Source organism: Pseudorasbora parva, chromosome 3 (assembly GCF_024679245.1).
Source record: "Pseudorasbora parva isolate DD20220531a chromosome 3, ASM2467924v1, whole genome shotgun sequence".
Lineage (NCBI taxonomy): Eukaryota > Metazoa > Chordata > Actinopteri > Cypriniformes > Gobionidae > Pseudorasbora > Pseudorasbora parva.
In genome coordinates, this window is record NC_090174.1 from 36,819,391 (window position 1) to 36,840,948 (window position 21,558).

General features: G+C 37.9%; 1 protein-coding gene across 2 annotated transcripts in view; it reads right to left on the reverse strand.

Annotated features, from left to right (window-relative positions):
* Nucleotides 1-1,499: 1,499 nt before the first annotated feature.
* The window catches only part of LOC137071029 (neuropeptide FF receptor 2), a 26,380-nt gene continuing 6,321 nt past the window's right edge, over nucleotides 1,500-21,558 (reverse strand). For both annotated transcript variants that reach the window (XM_067438672.1, XM_067438671.1), the window contains exons 2-6: nucleotides 20,800-21,158; nucleotides 10,458-10,557; nucleotides 9,221-10,133; nucleotides 5,913-5,963; nucleotides 1,500-5,808 (exon numbers count right to left, since the gene is read on the reverse strand). In XM_067438672.1, the coding sequence (XP_067294773.1) occupies nucleotides 5,946-5,963; nucleotides 9,221-10,133; nucleotides 10,458-10,557; nucleotides 20,800-21,154 (1,386 nt within the window). In that variant the 5' untranslated portion in view covers nucleotides 21,155-21,158 and the 3' untranslated portion in view covers nucleotides 1,500-5,808; nucleotides 5,913-5,945. The remainder of the gene's footprint in view (nucleotides 5,809-5,912; nucleotides 5,964-9,220; nucleotides 10,134-10,457; nucleotides 10,558-20,799; nucleotides 21,159-21,558) is intronic.

Here is a 21,558-nt window from a genome sequence, read left to right on the forward strand (position 1 = left end):
AAATTACAGTAAATTGCTGTGAGTATATTTCACAGTATATTGCTGTAATCCTTACTGTGAAAGTAATGCAACATTTATCCAATTATTTATTGTAAATTTACAGCAATTTTTTTTGCAGTGTACAATATGAATTAAATTACAAGTTGTTATACTTAATATGCTTTCCATTTCACTGTGAGATTGCATTAGAACATCTGTGTCATTTGTCAAGACACATCCCTTGTCACTGATGAAGTTAAAGCACCCAAGTCAGCATAACAGTCATCATATAACCTAACCCTTTCATTCATTCTTAGCAGTAAAGAGAAGCAAACACATGAAAAGTAGCAAAAGATTTTCTCTTTAATCAGCAGAAGGTTAAGCCTCTCTCTCCTTCTAATTAATAGCACTTACATTAATCCTCTAATGGAAAACTGACATATCTCCCCCTTATCTCAAGAGTTTTAGAGATAATCTAATAATGGAAGATTTGGAGCTCTATTCAAGCCATCCCTCGGGAAGCCCTTGTCATAAGTGCTTGAGTGCCATCTCTCATTTTTGCTTGCATTGTCATGGGAAGGTTTACCATTTACCTATTCTTCTCTCAAAAACATGAACTTCTTCTCATGAACTCTTTATGCATGAACAAATGGCCTTGTTCTAACAGATATAGGGAGAATACAGGGACACCCAATGCAAGAAGACGAAAGGTGGATGTGATGTGACATCAACACAGACAGTACAAATTAAGAACGTGATTTTGACTGAATCGGTCTCTCAATTAAAGATAGCCATCAGGGGCCTATTGCTTTCTCAGGCGTGTTGCGTTTCTCTTAGCAGAGGAAATCCGAACAATTTTTCCAAAAATGATCTGTGTCTATTCAATGAAGAAGTGGATGTTCTAAAGACATTTTATAAGGTATATGTCTATAATTCCAATTGTTGGTTCTTTTGGACTCTTTTTTTTTACACTGAATAGACATAACGTATGGTCTGTCTGTTTGTTGGTCTTTAATCAAAAACAAAAACAATGGAAATCAAGTTCATAAAGGTTAGTACTGTAATCATTTGTATCCCAAACTCTACAAAAACAAATAAAGGATGCTTGTGAATATTAGGGAAGCTTGTGACCGCAGGTGTCAACATTCTGAAATCATGCCACAAAATGAGTTTTATTTTTCAGACACAATCAACACATTCAATAGACAAAAATGTATTCATTAGTTATTTTTATTTAATATATAGGCTACTAAGTCAAAATTTACAGTTACATATAGTCTGCTATTATACATATATATAGCAATGTCAAGCAAATGACTGCTCATCTTATATATATATATATATATATATATATATTTTATATATATATATATATATATATATATATATATATATATATATATATATATATATATATATATATATATATATATATATATATATATATATATAAAGATGAGCAGTCAGTTGCTTGTAATGAAGCACAAAGCCATACAAATCTTGAACGGTGTAAAAAAAAAAAAAAACATGGTGTTCAGTGAATTGACTGATTTGTAAACACAAGTTAGGACATCTGTTAAACAATTACAAAAATAAGAAAATATTTAAATATGACATGCTGTTTCATAGATTCTACATTTAATGTACAACCACCATTCCAATAAGTTTAAACACAGGGATTATATAGCACAACATATACAGTTTAATAACACCACCATATAACAGATATTCCCTCTTTAACAGCTTGCTTCCGTTACCTGTGTTCACATTCACTGAAACATGCTGAGCAAATGTATCATATACCATTGACCTTGTCAGAATGTTTCGAAGGAAAATTCCTACAGCAAAGTATTTGTTCTAGGGGTCCGAAAAACAATAATCAAAAGCTTAGAAAAGTCTTGGAATATATTAAACAGTGATGTATTTGGAGACCTTTTTCTTAGATAATTTACAAACATATCAAAGCAATACACACAGCAGTTTTATAATAAATGAAGGTTGCATGGATGTTAATAATCACAAATATCTCTGCATTAGCCATTATTTCTCTCATGTACATGAGCTATTGTTCAATGCAGCTGTTGCATGGACAGATAACCAATATCAAGATTTTAATAACTCTCCAGTGCACTTTTACTTTAATCTTTGTATTACCAATGAAATCCTTCATGTGACAATTAAATCAAAATTGATAATTTTTAATTAATATTTTAATTAATATTGCTGTTTTTTAATGAATGGTCCATGCACATCGCAGTTTTTTAAAAAGTTAATGTGTCCTTGTATTCTTTAATCAATATAACTTACCCTCGCAAAAACATCTCTTCTCTGACTGATGACGTGTGCACTGCATTGCGCGAGGATGAGACAATAATCCCTTCCCTCCAGCAACCTGTCACTCACCGCACGAGATCACCGCAAGTAAGAAAATTAACCACAGTGAGCCAATGAATTCATGATGCACAAAACCAACACAACACAAGCGCTACATTTTTTCTTGTTCGAGAAGCCTTTTCACAATAGGAAAGACGAGCATTGTTTCATGCCAAGTTTAACCACAAGTCTATCATTGCTGAAATAAATAAAACATTCTTGAACATGAAGATTTCCCATTCAATACAGAAGAAACAGAACTGGTTTCAGATCAGATACCATGGGCTGCTAGCCTGCTACACACTATCAAAGTACATGCAGATTTAATAATGCAGACTTGTGCTCTTAAAGATGCTCTGCTGCATTTGGAGCTCAGACAGCACTCATGCCATGAGCACAAGCCCTTTTGCCTTAACGCACACAAACAGGTGTGGGGCAAAGAGTTTCCAGATGCTTTTCACCAAATGCACTGACTAAGGCACAATGGGAAAGGACTTGCCGACAACACAACTTAATGCTCATTGGTTGAACAACCATGATGATTTGCTCTTGTTCTTTCCTAAACTATATCGTTTTTTATGCGTAAATTATGAGTGAATATTCTTAAAATCTCTGAAAAATTCCTAAAACATTGTATTTTTTTTATTAGCATGTATATTAGGAGATACTGTTTATCAGTATAAAGCACATAATAATGCCTTATTCACCATGACCTTATTCTACATCCCCTAATCCTACCCAATACCTAAAATGAAATGCTGCAAAAGTTACTTTACTATTAATGAGCCGCAAATTAGGAGTTTATTGAGGCAAAAGTTATAGGTAATAGTGAATATGTGTGCCCCAAACGTCTTCATTAAACTAAAAATGGATGGAAAACACATATTTGGTAGGAAAATTAACTAACCACTAGCCTACTTTAGGTGTCTTGTTTATCATTCTCATTTTCATATAAAAGCAACATATTTTAGATCACATCCAATTCAGTAACAAAAGCACTTGAGCATGAATCATGCAATATCTGCGTTTGATCATGCAAGTGTCTGTACTACAAGAAGTGAGAACTGTCTGTTGAATTGGATATATTTCAATCCTGTCACTTGCAAAGTGAATATGCAGAAACGTATCGACCTTTTCCTGAGCAACCAATGAACGCCTATGATAAATTCAATTTTTCACTGAACTGCTGCCCTATTCTGGTCTCCCCTTCATATGAACCCGTGCTTATACTGGGTAAAAAGAGCAACTGAATTATTTAAACAAAAACTAAGAATAAAAATGATCTCGGTTCAGTAGCTGCCACAACAACAAATATAAAAAAATATATGAAGAAATAATGCAATTTTTTTTTTTTAAACAAACCATGAACACGTTATACAGTGCACCCCACAAACACAATCAAGCCTTTAAAAGAATGTGTTTTAATGTTACATTATCCCTTTAATGTTACATTATCTTCTAGGAAATTACACTAATTCAATCAGAAACAGAAGAGCAGAAATCTAGAAATTGTGCTGGTCAGACGAGACTTCTGTGTTCAAAAAAAGGAGGATGGAACAGAAGGTTCTTGACTGTGGATGATATACGTGGAAATCATATATAAACTCATCGCACACTTATCATTTCAATCCTTTGATGTTGGGACTTTTGATCGATTCTAAAGAAGAATAAACTGGATGTCAATGTTGTTGTGCAAATGCCAGTGCTGGAGACAGTTAACAACTCTGAAATAGACAAAATGAGATGTTTTTCTCCCTGTATAATTTTCCTGTCCACTGTGGTCTGTGCAGCTTGTCATAATAATGTTGTTTAGACTACATTAGCCTATAGCATCTTTCTTTGTTGAGATGAATATTTTCCAATGGTAACATTAGTGCCAACGTCCAACAAATATACTGTCAGACATGTCCCCAAAAATAGGACTTTATAGACACGATTATACGGTCACGACACACTGACAAGAGTAGGCTGCACACCCCACACTGCTTTTCACTTTTACAAAAACATCTAAGTTGCTCATAATGATCATTAACCAGTAACACATTTCAACACAGACCTGTCTCTCTCCAACTCTTGTTCTCTGTCTTATGCTACTTAATGTACATTGTGCAACGAGCAGGCAATATAATGATAATTATTATTCCTTTTGTAATTTGACCATTAGATATGATAACATTCATTTTATTTTATGTATGCATCCCTCCCAGAGAACACACCAGAGACAAAATACACAGCATTTTAGTCAAATAAAAAAAACTGCAACCGAACATCAATTAATGACTATGCTCTGAAAAGATTGTTCGCTTAATTGTTCATTGTTTACACATTGCAAATATATGTAAGATGCAGAATTGCAGCCAAGAGGATGAGCAAGCTGAAAAGTTTCATACCATGACTTTGTAGCATTAATACATTGTGAGCCAAGTATATCACTTTGTAATCAACAGACAGGTTTACATTCAAAATACAGACAAAATTTAAACAATTTTCTACACACACAAAATTACCAAGTTAGATTTCTGTTCGACAAAAGAGAAACTATGAAATATGCATAAATATGTCAGTAACCAGTGACATGCAATAACCAGTGACAGATTGGACACTTGCCATTCCCTCGTGGATGTGGTTCTTTACTCATTCCAGATGTACGAGTCTTCAAATTCTCATGGTTTCTGCCTCTTTTTAAGGCACAGCTCTTGTGCAGCAGCTCATTTACATTGAGTTTTTGAGTCTGAAAAGATCCTCAGGCACTGTCCGCAATGTCAGGGCACAAACTGGTTAGTGTTTGTGAAAATAACTGGCAAAATGGCATTTCTGTTACAGTAAACCATTTTGTGCTAATACAGATTCCGAGTTATGATGCTCCTCATTTAGTCACACCAATTCCTAATACATTCACCCTGTGAACACACCAAAAAGGGACCTGCGAGTTTTGCAGCTTACATTCATTCAGTGTTGGTAAATGAGTGAACATGCTGAGCAGTCAATTTTAAAAAAGGTAGTCATTTAAAACTCAATGAAGAGAAATTGAATAGGCCATTTTAACAAAATGCAGTAATTTTACCATCCAGATATATAGATGCAATGGAGATCCCTCTCAATTAACCCCACAGGTACTTCAGTCAGTCTGAGATGTGGCTTAGAATCAAGACCTTTTTCATGGGAATATCTGTATTTGTTGTGGTTTTGACATTCAGTGTAATTTTGATATGAACCTCAAGGTGTTTTGCTCAGGTTAAACCGGATGAAAGCGCAAACATCCACATTTGGCATCCAGTAAGTTGTCATTTAATTTATCATCTTATTAAATCAAGGCTAGGCCCAAAATGGCCCTTCTTTGTGTTTGTCACACACTTCATAAAATTGTCACACAATTTTAAACACTCCAGATCAGACTGCCTTGGCATGATAAATGTCTTGAAATTTCTTGTGAGAAAAGTCAGAGCTCATCCTTGCCTAGAAGATGAAAGAGATGAAATGAGATGAAAGACGAACCCAGGGTGTCCTCCCAGCAGTAAAACAGTCAAAGAGAAGGGAAAAATCATCTGAGTGCACAGTACCTTTGAACAGGCTCCATGAAGATCATTAAGCACCTATAAATCATACATTACCTGTGAAGAAAAACAGACACATGATGGTTACATTTATACCATTTAACACCCTGAATTTTCTAACTGAAACGTTCTATAATAAAAATGGATTAAACAGGGTCTATTGAAAAAATCTACTTCTGCTTCTGCTGATGCCAGAAGGAGATGGAGGGTGAAAATTGACAATTTAGAGAAGAACATCTGTAAAAATGCCTCCAATGTTGATCCTCGTCCTGCCATCCGATCACTTTTTCGTTTCCTTTTATTGCTTTCCTCCAACAAAACCTTTGCATTCTTATTTTTCTGTGCTGCTTCGGACATTACTATAACATCCGACAAACAAACGATAGTTGGGCTCGCACGTCCGAAAGTAAGGAAGTGGGGTGAAGTGACGTATTTGCTGTAAAGCAGTCAAATTTTGTAGTTCTTTTTGTTCTCGGGTTACTACCCAAAACCCGAGTTTCAAAGTGTGATTAAAAACGATTCCGGCCCCCGTCAGGCTATGGCAGACGTGTCATTCAATCTACTGTAAGTCGATGTATCATCACAAGAGGGTTGAAAATATATTATGAAGGCTGAAAAGTTACCTAGTGCTGCTTTAAATGGTAAAATGCTCATGCACTCATGAAGTGACATGCGTTTATGTCCTCATATTAGATGGAAATGCGATTGTTAAGTGCAATTCTATGTGTGTGTGAGGTAAATAAACTGCGTGTTAGCGCCATTCAATCACACAAACATGCAGGACACGCAGGATTCTAATCGTAAACAGTTTTTTTGCTGTTTAATATTCACAGACACTATATCATCAGATGCGTTCTCAGGTACCGAAATGTGATACTGATTGAATTAATGTGAATTGGCACTCGGAATTCAGGCATGTAATATTCTAGTAACTGGAGCTTAATCAGCTCCAACCTTGGAGAGACTGTGCGCAATATTCTGTGTTACAGACAATTGTATGTACGACGGGTGGAACGACGAGACGGGAAGAGAGGGAGCGCGGCTGTCAAACTCCTAGTGAGACTTGAAACTGGCTTCTGCTGATGAAACTGCAAACTATTCTTTAGGAATTTTTTCTTTAATTAATTGCACTCCTGACGCTTGGTCTTAATTTTTCACTACTGGTCTTGGGTCATAAACTCTTAACCCCTAACAGTGCTGTCAGAACAACCTTTAGAGTTACAACAGCTTGTCATGCAGTAGCCTTAAAATTATAACTTTGTACCTTATCTATCCCTTAAATGTGCATTTTTGTACCTTACATATGTTTCTTTAACTTTTGAGGGTAAATATGGTACAAAGTTGTCCATTAATGGGTACTTCTAGAGTGTGTTGTAATGGTGACCTGCTCAAGGATATGCCAGTTTAACGGTGGAATTTCAGGATAAAATACTAAAGAGAGCAATTGCAAGAGGGTCGTCGCTAGCCTGGATGCCAGCCGAACTTAGCCCCGCCCACAACATTTTTAGGTCGGGCAGTAGACGATGACGGACAGATGATCAACAGTAACGTAATCATGCACGTCATCAAAGGGGCTTGGATTATATTTACTTGAATCCTAAACGGAGAGCTTCTTTGTATATGCATTCACCTTCACAATTTCTCTCAAAGATGATGATCATGTTGGGTAAGTACTCTGTGTATCATTAAATTATTTTATTTTTTTACAACACCGGCAAAGATCGTTTATTCCAGTGCGTGTGCAGACAGGGCTGCCAAGTTTTTACAACAAAATCTGCCAACTACTAGCCCTAAACAATAGCTTCTCGGGGGGTTCTCCGGGGGGAAAATGGTGTTTGGGGGTAAAATGTGTGTTATTTTGGCAAGGTTGCCTGCTAAAATTCGCACTCATGGGTCTATATATCACATAATAGTCGCTTCAACCCGCGGACATAGAAAACAACCGCGGAAAAAAACGCGGACTTGGCAACACAGTGCAGTTGAACTCTGTCTGTTGACATTTGACAATGCGTCGCTTCGTTGCTCTGATTGGTTGTAGGTCTGTCCAATTGATGTCTTTCCTGGTTCGGTTGAAACATGCCTCATAATCACAGCCCAATGGAGCAGTTTCAGACCAAGCGGCAACCTCCCGCGATCTCTCTTGAAGCCAATACGGAAGTAATGTAAACTGCAATTCCTCAACTGGCCACTAGGGACATGCTCCAGAAGGGAGCAGAATCTCATTGAGCCCCATGTTAAAATTCTCAACTTTAAAGCAGAAAAAAACATGTTTACAGCCTGGTACAAATTGTGTTTTTTGCCTATACTGCTAATTTTGATCTTCATGACAACTGTGAGGGGGGTGAATTTTTTTTATAACTCATTCATTTACGTTATAGAAAGCCTTAAAATTCTGCATAATTAAGGGCGTGGTTACAAGTGGATAGCCATTTATCTGCCGTCTATAGTCATTGCGTCACCTCAGCTCCCGCCTTTTTGCCTATTTTCTGTTATGCGGGAGTGACACGTGATGACTCGCTCACAAGATGGCAACGCCCAGCTCACCCCTACTTTAAGCTTCAGAACGGCTTATCGGAATCCTTTGGGTGACGTCACGGACACTACGTCCATATTTTTTTACAGTCTATGTTTCAGACTCATATTCTGACTAGAATTGAGTATGACCACGTCAGGCTAGGTCCTCGCACCTTGGTGATCAGGAATTAACTATAATTTGCCAAGCACAACTTCTGTTGAATTATGTAATTTTATGAGATTAGATTTCTCATTATTTAACTTAATTATCTCTTGTTTCTTTTCTCAGATCAAAAGAGAATTATTTCACAGAACTTTAAAAATATTTAAATATTTTATACAGAATTATGTAATTCTGTATTTAATATACACTACTATTCAAAAGTTTGTGGTTGCTAAGATTTTTTTGTTTTCATTTACGTGATTATAAAACAGTAAGAACAGTAATATTTTGAAATATTTGTACATATCTGTTTTCTATTTTAATATGCTTTAAAATGGAATTTATTGCTGTAATGTAAAGCTGAATATTCAGAAGTCATATAATTCTTCAGAAATGTTTGTAGAGATTGTGATTTTATTCAGGATTCTTTGATGAATAAAAAGCTTCAAAGACGAACACAAAAAAAAAAATATATATATATATATATATATATATATATACATATATATATATATATATATATATATATATATATATATATATAAAAGCAGATAAAAGCATAAATATAGTTGTATATAATTTAAACATCATATCTAAAGTTTGAAAGATCAAAAACAATATACTCTAATGCACATACCTTCTCCAGATCTTCCATGATCAGGTCATGTTCATGTCCATTATCTTTCATGTTCTCCTTGCCTGAAGACTGGCTTCTGTCACCACTGCCCACAGACACCATCCCTTGGATGACCCCATGTTCTGGTCTGGGACCCCCAGCCTCCAGTGCAGACTCCTTTGTCATGGGCAAGCTGGCAGGTAATATAGCATTCCCTTGCAGTCGGTGAGAGTAGCTACTCCTCTTCCCCGAAAGGGCTGAGCAGAGCTGAAGCTTAAAGGCCGCCTTAAAACCTTTACGAAAGTTCTCATTGAAAAACCCATAGACTATGGGATTGACGCTGCTGTTGCAGAAGGCCAGCCAGTGAGCCAGAGGATAAAAATAGATATTAATGACACGATGCTGATGCTCACTCAAGCTTGCGTAGTCGCTCAGCATCATGAGAGCCCACAATGGCAACCATGAAAGGATGAAGAGCAGGGCCACCACTAGCAACATTTTAATGACACGCTTCTTTTTCCGGGACACCAGTTGACGACTTTCATATCTGCTATGTTTTCCAGAGCCAGAACCAGAGGCTGAGGTCCCAACTTGGCTCACAGCGGCAGGCATTGACGTTTTGAAGAGTGTGATACCAATCTGAGCGTACATCATGACAATGAGGGTCAGAGGTGCCAAATAAATGTTAGTGAAGAGAACTGTGGTGTAAATCTTGCGCATCTCCTGGTTTGGCCAGTTTTCACGGCACCAATAGAAGGGTTGCGTGGTGTTGCCATCACTTAGCAAGATGGAGACCCTGTGTTCTTTGGTAACCTGTAGCATTACACCAGACGGACACATGATGGAGATAGCCAGAACCCAGATGATGACAATGATGAGGGTGGAGGTGGAGATAGTGAGCTTCTGTTTGAAGGGATAAACAATGCAGCGGAATCTGACACATTAATATGAAACAAGGAAGAGGAAGGACATATTAAAATGAGAAAAGAAAAGAGGATGGATGACGAAAACAGAGCAGAGGTGATCGAGACAAAAACAGAAAATAAGTGTTTTAAGAAAGCATACATTTAAAATGTTACCATTTTAAAACTATCATTCAGAAGTGATTTTTTTTCTGATTAATGCTTTTTTGCCATGATGTGTATTATATATACACTACCATTCAAAAGGTTTTTTTTTAATGTATATAATACTTATCCTGGCAAAAAAACATTAATAAGAAAAATGTTTGATTTTGACACCACTACTTTTTGCCCACCTGTCCACAGCGATGGCCACTAAAGTGAAGACAGAGGCAGATACCGATATCCCCTGCACCATCCCACTCAACTTACACACCAAACTGCCAAAAGGCCAGCCTGCAGGAGAAAAGGGAAATATGATCAACAGGGCAGAAATAACTTTAAATGACATGTTAAAGCCGTGTGGATTACTTTTATAATGGATTGATGCACTTTTTGGGATTCACATTTTGGGCTCCAATTCACTCTCATTATAAAGCTTGGATTAGCCAAGACATTTTTATATAACTCTGATTGTATTCGACTGAATGAAAAATGTCATATACACCATATGTAAATCATGGGCTAATTTAAATTGTTTGAAAATGAGTTAACTAGTGTGAACTCTCTCTTCAAGAAATCGCTATATATATATATATATATATATATATATATATATATATATATATATATATATATATATATATATATATATATATATATATATATATATAAAAGCAGATAAAAGCATAAATATAGTTGTATATAATTTAAACATCATATCTGGAGTTTAAGAGATCAAAAACAATATACTCTAATACACATACTCACAATTCACTCTCATTATAAAGCTTGGATTAGCCAAGACATTTTTATATAACTCTGATTGTATTCGTCTGAATGAAAAATGTCATATACACCATATGTAAATCATGGGCTAATTTAAATTGTTTGAAAATGAGTTAACTAGTGTGAACTCTCTCTTCAAGAAATCGCTGATTTTCATTAAAATGGGGGTTTCATTATACTTTTTCAGGCTCCTCTCCCAAATTGCGACATCATTGTTCATCTTTCTACATTTTCTAGGTTTTTCCAGATGTATTACATTTTATTCCACATTTTGTCAATGAATACTTCTGTATTGTACTTCTGTTTCCTAATTGTTGTCTTCTTCAGTTTACAATTAATGCAACTTCACAGACTTCATAATCTGAGCTTTCTGATCTCTCCATTTCTCTTTCCCATTCAGTTCTCTCATTTGCTTTCTTTTTCATTTATTGACACAGTGTTAGTTGATGGGATTATAGAGAAGACTAAAGAACAGAGCTCAATCACTCAGGGACATATTTGGTATTAGGTTTGTTCACCTCTAGCAGGAGTAAACCCAGAAGATCGTTTTAAGAGGCTGATTAAATTTGGAGATTTTGTGCAGCACCTGGTCGACATGTGGGTGTGAATAATGATGTGATAGACAAAGAGGGCAGATGGGGTGAGAAAAGCAGAGGAAATAAGAGAGAAAAAAATTAGTAGATGTAGAGATTATAAGACCATAAAAAAGGAAGTTAGTTGTCTAATAAGTGTGGCAAAACAAAAACGGAGTAATGAACTAAATTTATGAGACAGTAGTTGTCAGATTTTTGTGGTGATTTTGAATATGAAATGTAATTGTATACGCTTGGTGCAGATACTTAAGCTTAAAGCAAGTCGTTTAAAAAGTCAAAAGTTAAACAAATGATACTGCAGTGGCTGTTGCTGACTATTTAAAGGTCCCGTTCTTCACAATTCCATCTTTCAAACTTTAGTTAGAGTGTAATGTTGCTGTTAGGGCATAAATAATACCTGTAAAATTATAAAGCTCAAAGTTCACTGCCAAGCGAGATATTTTATTTAACAGAAGTTCCCTTTCAAAGCCTACAGCGAACTACACCTCTGTAGTTTGGACTTTGGACTTGGTTTGGACTACAGCAGGAAGTGCAAGGATGTAATGACGTCACTTTAACCGTTTGTTGACTAACCCTCCGCCCACAAGAACACACAAAAAAGGGGGCGTGGTCTTGTTGGTCTCTCACGTGGAGAAGAGCGCACATTCAGCACTTGCATCTCCCAGTTATGGTAAGAGGCGGGACCTTTCTGGGCAAAGTGCGCTAAGCTGCTGTCCAATCAAAACACGGGAAGCGCTGGCCTAATCAGAACTCGTTCGTTGTTTCTGAAGGAGGGACTTCATAGAACAAGGAAATCATCAGGCCGTTTTTAGGACCGAGAAAACAGCGCTGTACATATAAGTAAATTGTTTGAAAAATACTGTGTTTTTTTACACGCGAAACATGAACTCATGTTATATTGCACACTGTAAACATAATCAAAGCTTTGAAAACACACGAAGAATGGGACCTTTAAATCTAGTGGGTTTGAAGTCTTATGTCGCAAATCCAAACAATTTGAGGATTCTCTCTGACCAATCAGTGACCTGCAGTGTTTACAAGTCATAATTTGGTATCGGTACAGCTCACTTGGAACCTCAACGAGGTGGTACCAAAAAGAGAACCAGGTACTACTGTACACAGTAGAAAACCCCCCAATAAAAAATAACATTTTGAATTACTTGATAGGCCAAAATAATTTGTTTATTATTTGTTTGTTTTATTCATATCATTGAACATGCACACAGGCCTGCTGACTAACAGTCCAGCACTATTCCTTTTCACTATTAAATTCGAAACATCAGCTTTGAACACAGTATGAACTAGGCTGCAGCTTATTTCTGCATTTGGAAGTACATAGTGAATCAGAGGATGTTCTCTTTATTTATTCAGAAAAATGTGAGGCCTACTGTACTCATGCATGCATGCTGTCGGCCTGAACAATTACATACAGTACAACTGAAATTTACATGGATTCATAATGAAATGCTAAAACCCCTCTGTGATCATATAAATTACATTTTGGATTCAGCACAATGTTGGTCATGCTCGTAAAACTAGCATTTCACTGGCAATGGTTACATTACTGAACTTATGTGTTGCACTAGTCACCTTATGAGGTCACCAGATCTCATTTGCTGAGGACACAAATTTAAATCTCAAAATCTGGACTTATTGAACTTACATTTACAGCAATTAAGTGTGATGCCTTCTTTTCAAGTCTCTGCACTAGTGCCAATAGGCTGCCGTAAGGGTCTGCTCATGTTGAACTGCACACAATGACATTGTCACTGAGCTTCTTGGCTCTAGAATTGCCTTGAGTGTTTGGTGAATTGTATATTCTAACACCTGAGCAGAAGATAAAATAAGGTGAGGCACTTATATCTCCCCTACCAGTGGTGATGTTTTTATGTGCTGTTGGGATCAGCAGTAGTTTTATTAGGACCGATCCAAATTCTGTGCGTATAAGATTCTGTGTTATTGTTAAGCCCCAGTGCCCCACAAAAGGCACAACAACATTATAAAGCATCATCAATGATTCGTGCACTATATTATAAGTGTTCTGAAGCCATTCCATAGTTTAATGTGAGGTACAGATGAATATTTAAGTCATTAAATTCAAGTTCACGTCAATGCTTCCCTCCGCCGCCACTGTCAGTCACTTCACATTCAGCTTTTAAACTGTGTGTCGCGTTCGGTTACGACAGTCAACACGATGAAACTCTCCAAGATTATTTATTGTTTCTGTTATTATGCTTGATCTGTAGGTAACGCTCTATGGTTTGGTTTCTCAAAAATTGACTATCTACTGGCGTTTATTGCTGTAAATCGTGTTACTTTCTACCGGTAGTCTGTTAGATCACAACACTGGACTAGTTATTGTATTGTTCTTCACACATAGTAACTGAAATGTTAAACTGTTAAAATAAACGGCTTATAAGAATACTGCATAGATACACTAAGCATCAATATATCTTGTTTTGAACTTCTCAATGCGGACTGAGCGCGGCGCGCTGTGAGCGTCAATAGCCCCTTTCACACTGCGATTCCGGCAAATACACGGATAATGCGACCCGGCATTTGTTCCCGGCCGCTAGATTTGGTCCATTCACACTGCCAGCGAAATGCCGTAATATGTGCGCTTTCACACATAACCCGTAATGGTCCCGGATCGAGTTGGCACGTGACATCCGGATGTGACGTATAATGGCGAGCGATCTCAGGTTTTAGCGTGGATAGTAAGGAGCTCCGTGGTCTCGATCTTCGATTTCTGCTTCTTTAATTTTAGTTTCTTTTGTATACGAACACTCTCTGCGTTTAAAACACCGACTAGCTCTTCTGGCACTGCAGGGTTGTATTATTGAAAAAACAAGCTCTAGGAGTCGCACGATAACTACATACACGTTGCGGCATTAGTTCTGGCTTTTGTTCACACAGCGCTCGTCCCGGATCGAACCCCGCAATGTTACTAGGTCTCGACCCGGGTTCAATTCGGTAATCAATTCAGGGACGTGGTTGCTTTCACACAGAAGGCGACCCGGCAATGTTCCGGAAATATTGCGGGTCCGACGTGCAGTGTGAAAGGGGCTTATGGCTGTGAGCATGTGACTCCGTGTTGCTTCAAGTGGATCATCCTGCGCACGGAATGCACATATGCGCTTTGTGCCGCTCTATATTATAATACTTTTGCGCTATGAAAGCCTTATTAATAGCCTTTCTTGTTTTTAATTCAACATGCAAAGGTTTAGAAATTCTACATAGAAGTTTTAAATAAAACTGCATTGGTATCGGACCGGTTTAGTATCGGTATCGACAGATACTCAGAATTTTTAAGATCGGATCGGTTCTGAAAAAATGGTATCGGTGCATCCCTACTTTCTACCTGTCTCCCTGATCACTTTGGCTGTAGTAGTCCAGTCATCTGGAAGCCCTTCTTGACCACCTACAGCTTTTCTCAACTCCTCCCTGAAAACCACACAGCACTCTTCCTTTTCCAACTTCCACCACTTTGTCTTCTGCTCTGCCTTTACTCACTTCATCTTCCTCACCACCAGAGTCATCTTACACAACACCATCCTATGCTGTCTAGCTACACTCTCACCTACCACTACTTTACAATCACTAATTTCCATCAGATTACAGCGTCTACATAAGCCATAATCCACTTCTATATCTATGACCATCTCCATACTTTTAGCAAAGCTAACCAACCTCTGTCCTTCTGCGTTCCTTTCCTGAAGACCAAACCTGCCCATCACTTCCTCGTCCCCACTATTCCCTTCCACAACATGTCCATTTAAATCTGCCCCTATTACTACCCTCTCACCTCTGGGAACAGTCTGCATCACTTCCTCCAACTCGCTTCATTTCCTCCAACTTGCTCTAGAATCTGTCTCTCTCATCTTGCTTACAACCTACTTGTGGAGCAAAGGTCCTAACAACATACAACATCACACCTTCAATATCCAGCTTCAGACTCATCAGCCTATCTGACACTCTCTTTACCTCCAGAACATTCTTGACAAACTCATCGTTCAGAATCACTCCAACTCCATTTTTCTTCCTGTCCACACCATTATAAAACAGTTTAAACCCTGCTCCAATGCTTCTAGCCTAGCTCCCTTTCCACCTGGTCTCCTGGACACACAGAATGTCATTTTTTCTTCCTCTGCATCATATCTACCAGTTCTCTGCCTTTACCTTTCATTGTACCAACATTCAAAGTCCCTACTTTCAGTCTTAAACACCTGCCTTTCCTCTTCTCTCTCTGCCTAAGTAATGAATTATGTTTCATTGTTCACTAACAGTACCACCACAAAGAGATTTCACTCTTTTTCCTCTTTATGTTTCTTGAACAGAACAACCTCCTGGACAACAACCAATCCGGCTTCAAAAGCGGCCATTCGACTGAGACTGCCTTGCTCTCGGTAACTGAGGCACTGAGACTGGCAAAAGCAGCTTCCAAATCCTCAGTGCTCATTCTGCTGGATCTGTCTGCTGCTTTTGAAACAGTTAACCACCAGATCCTCCTGTCAACACTTAAGAAGACGGGGATCTCAGGAACTGCTCTCCAGTGGTTTAGGTCTTACCTCTCTGGTAGGTCCTACAGGGTGTCATGGAGAGTTGTAGTGTCTAAGCACATCATCTAGCTACTGGGGTTCCCCAGGGCTCAGTCCTTGGACCACTTCTCTTCTCTACATGTCATCATCAGGCTCTATCATTCAGAAACACGGCTTCTCCTATCACTGCTATGCTGATGACACTCAACTCTACTTCTCATTTCAACCAGATGATCCTACAGTCAGTGTTCGTATCGCTGCCTGTCTGACAGACATTTCTGACTGGATGAAGGAGCATCACCTTAAACTCAATCTTGCAAAGACAGAATTACTTGTTGTCTCAACCAACCCAGCACTTCATCAAAATTTCTCCATTCAGCTTGGTTCATCAACCATAACTCCATCCAGGACAGCCAGGAACCTTGTTGTGATTGATGACCATTTAAACTTCACTGACCACATTACTTTCCTGGACCGTTCCCACCTGGTGGAATGAACTGCCGATCTCAATTCGTGCTGCTGAGTCTGTAGCCATTTTTAAAAAAAAACATCTTAAGACACATCTTTTCCAATTGCACCTGACCAATAAAGAATAGCACTTAACTATCCATTTAAATTTTGTTTGTTTGTCCCCAAAAAAAAAAAAAAATGTTTGTGTACAGTGCTTAATTAACTGAGACTTCTTACAGCTCTTACAGGTTGTTGGCCTTGTTTGTTTCGTTGCTTCTATTGCCCTCCCCTTTTTTGCAAGTCTGCTAAATGATTAAATGTAAATGTTTTCCCATAAGTGAAGAACAAAAAAGGACTTTGCCGTGAGTATATTGGGGATTTTAATATAAAGCTGATAACACAGAGTCCAATTCAATTTATGCCACCTGTTGTTGGTGTAGGGCTTGTTCACACAAAATAAGTAAATATCCCTGCAATATGTCAACACAGCCTGGGTTTTGGAGGTTTGAGGTAGGGCGTCAATTACATGGAGGTGTAACATATGGGGAAGTAAATGCACCTCTGGTGAGGGTGAAATGTTGGCTGTACATCAAGATCTATGTGATGTTGAGATACCCTGGAATAACTAAAAGTGGTTCTTTAGCAGCCCACCTGCTGTAGTCCTGTTGTGGAGACAGAACTGAGAGAGTTTTAATGAGATTCACCTCTCTGCCTGTTTGATAGCTACTCAAAGAGCAGACGTCACAAGGTATCACACAGAAAGTTCCACGGATCGTGTTGCTATGTGACAGCTATAAATGCACCCAGGATAGGAAATGTGTGCTTGGAACTGTAAGAAAATATTGCTAATTGGCCACAGTTCTGGTGGCTGATTCATACAGCAGCTCCTAAATCAATGACTATTATCTTTGTATCTTAGGTATTTAAGATTTTAACAACATAAACGTGCACATTAAGTACAAGAAACCCATGCCCCTACCTCTACATTAGGATTCATTTGATTCAAAATTATTCAAAATACTCTGTCCTCATTAGCCTTTTCCAAAAGTTGCTCATCCACATTGAAATGTCTGAAAACATGTAAATCATCTTGCTGTTCATGTGTAACATATTTTTGCGATTGAATTTCTGTTATTGTTGCAGGAAAGGAGCAGGAAGATTGTACAAAGTAATATTTATTTTTAACAATACCATGAAAGCAAATAGCAGGCACATGGAGGCTGTAACCACAGATATCTATGGGTAAAATATGACTCACATCGTTTGTCATTGTTTTCGAATACATCCTTTTTCACAATTCACACTACAACATTAAAAAAGCATTTTCAAATTTATCTCCAGAGAGCAACTTCAAAAGCTTGGTGCAGACGGAAAGCCAAAATTTAGAGAAAAAGATTTCACATCTACAAGAGAGCTACAATAAATAGCTAAAAAGACATAGCTAAGGACAATTGGGGTATAAAAAAGGGGAACCAGGAAACAAAGCAAAAATAGAATAGAACAAAAATAGTCCACGTAACAAAACAGACAAGCGATTTACCATATGATCACAATTCTGACATTTCAAAGGGTCTACCATGTGCTAGGAGATTTTGTATTCATGTCATCTCAGATTTCTAAAACGTCTGGAGGACATTCAGCTCAGAATAATTTGTGCTTTGAACTCATAGTTCTTTGCACGCATTTGAAGCTTTGTGATCTTGTATATTTTTACTTTAATTTAAGTGTATTTTTGTCTATGTGCACTTCATTTTGCACAAAGTTTAAAGTTTTGAAATCTGCATTTGTGCTGGCACGTCAATGTTTGTGAACATTGTCTGTTCTCATGGCTTTCAATCATTCTTACACTTACTGCTGTGACGTTTTCCACAACCAGGTATTCTCCCTGAATCACTGCATGCTTGGCAGGCACAGCAACAACCATCATTTTAAGCTGTTTTTTGGCTGTTCATTTCAGCCAAGAACCACCCTTTCCAAGACATTGTCATTTCAATTTTGAAATATCCACACAAAACACCAAGAACTCTGTTGTCATATACTGAACTAACCTAACTATACCTGTCACTAACCTAGCTCCAAAAATAATTGGCTTATTTTACACTGAGCTGTTTTTAATCTTTGTAGTAGCATTTCATTTCATTCCAGATTGCATGCTTTGCCGTCTGCTGAACACAACAGTGTAACTGTCATGTCCGTCTCTTCTGCCATTTGTAGGAGAAATGCTTTGAGTCAGCACTGATATTTCAGTGCAGTCACATAATTGCGGTATAATGTTAAATTGTGACAGAATGAATGTATGCAAAAAAAGAATTACATTTAACAGTGAGTGTTTAATATAAGTTCTAAATAAGCATTAGATAATAGCAAAAACGTTTGAATAATACTCTAAATATCAGCATGGCTGTGAACACCTGCAGGACTCAATTGCTCTACAGCACATATGAACACTTTTTAACGGCTCCCATTATGTTAAAAGTAACAATATCAAACTGCTTTGCAAAATCTTCCCTGCTAATGTCTTTGCAGTACTGCAATGTAACGTCTTCAGTTCATTTCTGCACTCAGCTGCTTATCACAATAGACAGTTCTATCCATTTACTGATTGGAAGCCTGTTAAGCTCCAGGGGAGCATATCTCGTGATTGTAGATTCCCTGGTGGATAAGCACACTCGGGCTTCAAAGTTTGTAATGATTGCATGGTAACCAGATGAAAGAAATGAGGACGCAGCCAATGAAAAATGTCATTCCTCTCTCAGGAATCCACTGAGTAAAAAGTACTCCTTTCAGAAAAAGAAAAAAAAATGTTGCTTGGTTTAGCAGCCTTCATTGTGATGTAGAGGAATCAATTTCAGAGTGTTCAGGAAGAGCTTGTTCAGTCAGATTCACTTAATTGCCTACACTTTCTTCCATGATTAGTTATATAATGCCGGAGGATTCTTCCTCTTTAAATGTGATGTAGTAAACAAGACAATACCATTATATAATATCCATATAAATAATGTATCAAATATGGCTGTTTTAGATTGCCTGGTGTTTATCTTGTTTTTCCTGCTTCAATGGAAATTTAACACTAAACACATTGCCTGGTTTCTCCCAAGGTTTTTTTCTCCATTCTGTCACCTGATGGAGTTTGGGTTCCTTGCCACTGTCGCCTCTCTGGCTTGCACAGTAGGGGACACTTAATATTCAACAATATTATAGATCTGATCTGTACTGATGCTGTTGTATAAGATCTGAACTGGATGATAATTTTTGCAGGAGTACTTTATAGATCAAATTAACTAATTTAATAATTGAAAATGTTTACAATAGAATATAATTGGTGTGCTGTGGTATTTGGCACCAAGATATTAGCAGCAAAACCAACGTTTTTAAGCAGAACATCGTCCAAAGCATCACACTGCCTCTGCTGGCTTGCTTTCTTCCCATAGTGAATCCTGGTGCCATGTGTTCCCCAGGTAAGTGACACACACACGTTTTGTAAAAGTAAATGTGATTCTAATGCTCATGTGCCCACTGCTGGCGCTTTCAGTGGTGGACAGAGGTCAGCACGGGCACCCTTAACTGGTCTGTGGCTATGCAGTCCCATACGCAACAAACTGCAAACTGTCATCATTACCTTCTTGAGCAATTAGAGCTACAGTAGCTTGTTTGTTTGTTTGATCGGCTCACATGGGCTGAACCTTCACTCCCAATGTTCATCAATGAGCCTTGGCTGCCCATGATGACCCTGTCGTCAGTTCACCACTGTTCCTTCCTTGGACCACTTTTGATAGATACTGACCACTGCAGACCAGGAAAATCCCACAAGAGCTGCAGTTTTGAAGATGCATTGACCCAGTTGTCTAGCCATCACAATTTGTTTTGGTCTAACATTCATGTGTAGTGAATTTAATGTCTTGTATAACAATATAACAACACTTATTTAAACATAAATTATAGTAGCCTATTCAAAGCAGTTGTATTGGGATAGAAAATATCTGCAGTTCAATGGTAGTCATATCAGCAACAGAGTGACTAATATTTGGAGGCCTAGATGGTGAACTGTGCAAAATAATATTTACTGTAACTATAAATTATAATTATATTAAAAAAAACTTTGTGTATGTTAAACCTTTAATTCAAATAAACACAGAAAACATTTGATCACAATAGCAAGAAGGGCCTACCTGTGATGATGTTGTCCACCAATGTTGTGGGCATGCAGAAGATGCCAACCAACAGGTCACTGATGGCCAGGTTGAGAATGAAGAGATTGGTGACTGTACGCATGTTCTTGCTCCTTAGCACGATAAAGCACACCACTCCATTTCCCATCATACACACAATAAAGATGAGGAGGTACGATACAATGAAAATAGCAGACACCAAAGGCTCGTGCAGATAGAAGTCCACGTAGGTGATGTTTGGATAATGATATGGATGAGAGGAGGTATGGTTCATTGAGACATTGTGGCCATCCTCCACAGGAGAGAAAAATGGAGATGATATAGTGGAGTTGGGGTCCGATAGTTTCATCGCCATTTCTCTAAGAGAGAGAGAGAGAGAGAGAGAGAGAGAGAGAGAGAGAGAGAGAGAGAGAGAGAGAGAGAGAGAGAGAGAGAGAGGAGAGAGAGAGAGAGAGAGAGAGGAGAGAGAGAGAGAGAGAGAGAGAGAGAGAGAGAGAGAGAGAGAGAGAGAGAGAGAGAGAGAGAGAGAGATTATTGACCTCTCCAACATTTCAAAGCAGGAGTGCAGAACAATTATATATGAGACAAAAGGTGGTTAGTCTAAAAAAGATGATCTCATCCCTGCTTTACCTTTTTAAAACATTCAAGAAACTATTCAATATATGATACTGGAACCCTCATATCTTTCACATTATATTTAGAAGAATATTTCTACCACTTCAATATGTCATATTCTCACACGGTACAGTGCATCCGGAA